The 2,500-nt window shown below is 50.3% G+C and overlaps 1 protein-coding gene across 3 annotated transcripts in view; it reads left to right on the top strand.

Moving 5' to 3' along the window:
- xpo7 (exportin 7) overlaps window positions 1–2,500 on the top strand; it is a 25,769-nt gene that overhangs the window by 9,216 nt on the left and 14,053 nt on the right. For all 3 annotated transcript variants that reach the window (XM_030768457.1, XM_030768456.1, XM_030768455.1), the window contains 5 exons: window positions 37–202; window positions 861–934; window positions 1,096–1,215; window positions 1,328–1,474; window positions 1,804–1,976. In XM_030768457.1, the coding sequence (XP_030624317.1) occupies window positions 37–202; window positions 861–934; window positions 1,096–1,215; window positions 1,328–1,474; window positions 1,804–1,976 (680 nt within the window). The remainder of the gene's footprint in view (window positions 1–36; window positions 203–860; window positions 935–1,095; window positions 1,216–1,327; window positions 1,475–1,803; window positions 1,977–2,500) is intronic.

The raw sequence follows: 2,500 nt of genomic DNA, 5'->3' as shown, positions 1-2,500 counted from the left end.
CTGTGTGTGTGTGTGTGTGTGTCTGCGCATGTGCAGGCGTCTGGGAAGAACTTGAACTTGAACGATGAGAGTCAGCACGGCTTGCTCATGCAGCTGCTGAAACTGGCGCACAACTGTCTGAACTTTGACTTCATCGGCACCTCCACCGACGAGTCCTCAGACGACCTGTGCACCGTCCAGATCCCCACCAGCTGGAGATCAGGTGACCAGTCAACACCCAGCACGGCAGCCGGACTCACACATTTTTCACAATCAATATTCTGACTGTCCAGAACAATGAACATATTCAATATTTAAGCCGTGAATATTCTGCAGTTTGCTGAATTACAGAATGAGGTGGTTGTTGAACATTTTGGGATGGATATGTGCTGCTTAATGCTGTATGTGTCTAAACCAGACCTGGGTCAAATACCTGACGTGTGTGAACGCCTGGGCCCTGTTCTAATTCTCTCCAGTCTTTCCTTTCCTCCTGACCTCGTTCTCTTAATGTACAGGATAAATTTATCATTTATTAAATGCCAGTTTTGATGAAGATTCTGTAAAGGTTTCATGTGATGTTTGATCGATCTTTACCTCGACAAACTCAGTCGCGTGAGAATTTTCGTAAGTTCAGTCGAGAAGGCCGGGAGCCAGGGGACCCGTGAAAGGCAGCTGGGCCAGGCCGGGGCCCAGTCAACGCTGCGCTCTTTTGACCCTGGTCTGGCTTGAGTAAACATAACTGTCTGGATTACCAGACACAGGCACTGGACAGCGTTTTTACTGCTAGTTAATGGTTAATCGCTCGTGTTTTGATCTTCTCTAACCCAACTTCTCTCTCCCCCACCCACCCCTGGTTTTTTGTTTTTTGGTTCTGAACGCAGCGTTTCTGGATTCCTCGACCCTCCAGCTGTTTTTCGATCTCTATCATTCCATCCCGCCCTCCCTTTCTCCTTTGGTGAGTGATAAACCAGCCTGGCACGTGTGCACACCCTGATAAAAGCCTCACCAGGATGTAGATAGGACCACACAAGCGTGTATCTCTGTGTTTTCTACGTATGTGTGTTTGCCATGTTTTCCAGCGTGCGTCTGATATCTCTCCTCGTGTGCTCCCTTCAGGTTTTGTCTTGCTTAGTTCAGATAGCGTCTGTCCGGAGGTCTCTGTTCAACAACGCAGAGAGGGCAAAGTTTCTCTCGCATTTAGTCGACGGGGTGAAAAGGATATTGGAAAACCCACAAGTACGTCACTAATTTAATTTATCACAGTTTGTCCCCTCCACCATTACGTAGCCTTTTATACAGACCAAGTGGAGACTGCCCACCCTTAACTGAGAACTGTTCTTGCTTTCAGAGTTTATCAGACCCAAATAATTACCATGAGTTCTGTCGGCTGCTGGCACGGCTGAAGAGTAACTATCAGCTGGGGGAGCTGGTTAAAGTGGAGAACTACCCTGAGGTTATCAGACTGATCGCCAACTTCACCGTCACCAGTCTGCAGGTGAGCGGGCGGAGCCCGGCCCGTCACGTGACGGGCCGGGCTCGTCACGTGACGCGCTGCGACAGAATCACGCTCTTTTCCCTTTCACACAGCCACACGTTGCCTTTGTCACAACAGTCACACCGTAGTTTCTATGAACGAGGCCTTCGCGTAATCTTCACGTAATGTCTTCAGCTCTGAGAAGATTCTGTGTTCCCAGGCCTCTCAGAGAACACACATGATTGGGCCGTGTGATAGAGCCTTAACCCGGTCCTGTAAACCGGTCACCAGTTTGTCCAGTACGTGTCGGCTGCCGTAGCGATTGACTGACTGTCCCTGTTTTTGCCCAGCACTGGGAGTTCGCTCCAAACAGCGTGCACTATCTGCTCAGCCTGTGGCAGCGACTGGCCGCGTCTGTTCCCTACGTCAAGGCCACGGAGCCGCACATGCTGGAGACCTACACGCCCGAGGTCACCAAGGCTTACATCACCTCCCGCCTCGAGTCTGTCCACATCATCCTCAGGTACGGCCCCCGCTGCTGCACCACACGGCTGCCCCTCAGAGCGGAACCAGAGTCCAGCGCCTGAGTCTGATCCAGGATCTGGAATATCTGGAATATGGTATCATGAGAGACAAAAACTGATCCTAGATCAGCAGTGAGAGAAAATGGATGCATACAATCTGAAGTGTTGCAGTTTAAAGTGTGACATGAGTGTGAGGTGTGTGTGAGGTGTGTGCGTGTGCGTGTGCGTGTGTGTGTGTGTGTGTATGAGATGTAACTGTATAGACTAGGACAGGATGACAGGGCTGACTCTGTGAGGTGTGTATGCGTGTGTGTGTGTGTGTGTGTGTGTGTGTGAGATGTAACTGTATAGACTAGGACAGGATGACAGGGCTGACTCTGTGAGGTGTGTGTGTGTGTGTGTGAGTGTGTGTGTGTGTGAGAGATGTATCTGTATAGACTAGGACAGGATGACAGGGCTGACTCTGTGAGGTGTGTGTGTGTGTGTGTGTGTGTGTGTGTGTGTGTGTGATGTAACTGTATAG

This window comes from Chanos chanos, chromosome 3 (genome assembly GCF_902362185.1).
Source record: "Chanos chanos chromosome 3, fChaCha1.1, whole genome shotgun sequence".
Classification (NCBI taxonomy): domain Eukaryota; kingdom Metazoa; phylum Chordata; class Actinopteri; order Gonorynchiformes; family Chanidae; genus Chanos; species Chanos chanos.
The sequence above is the reverse complement of the archived record's forward strand: the minus strand, read 5'-3'. Positions and strand labels throughout refer to the sequence as shown.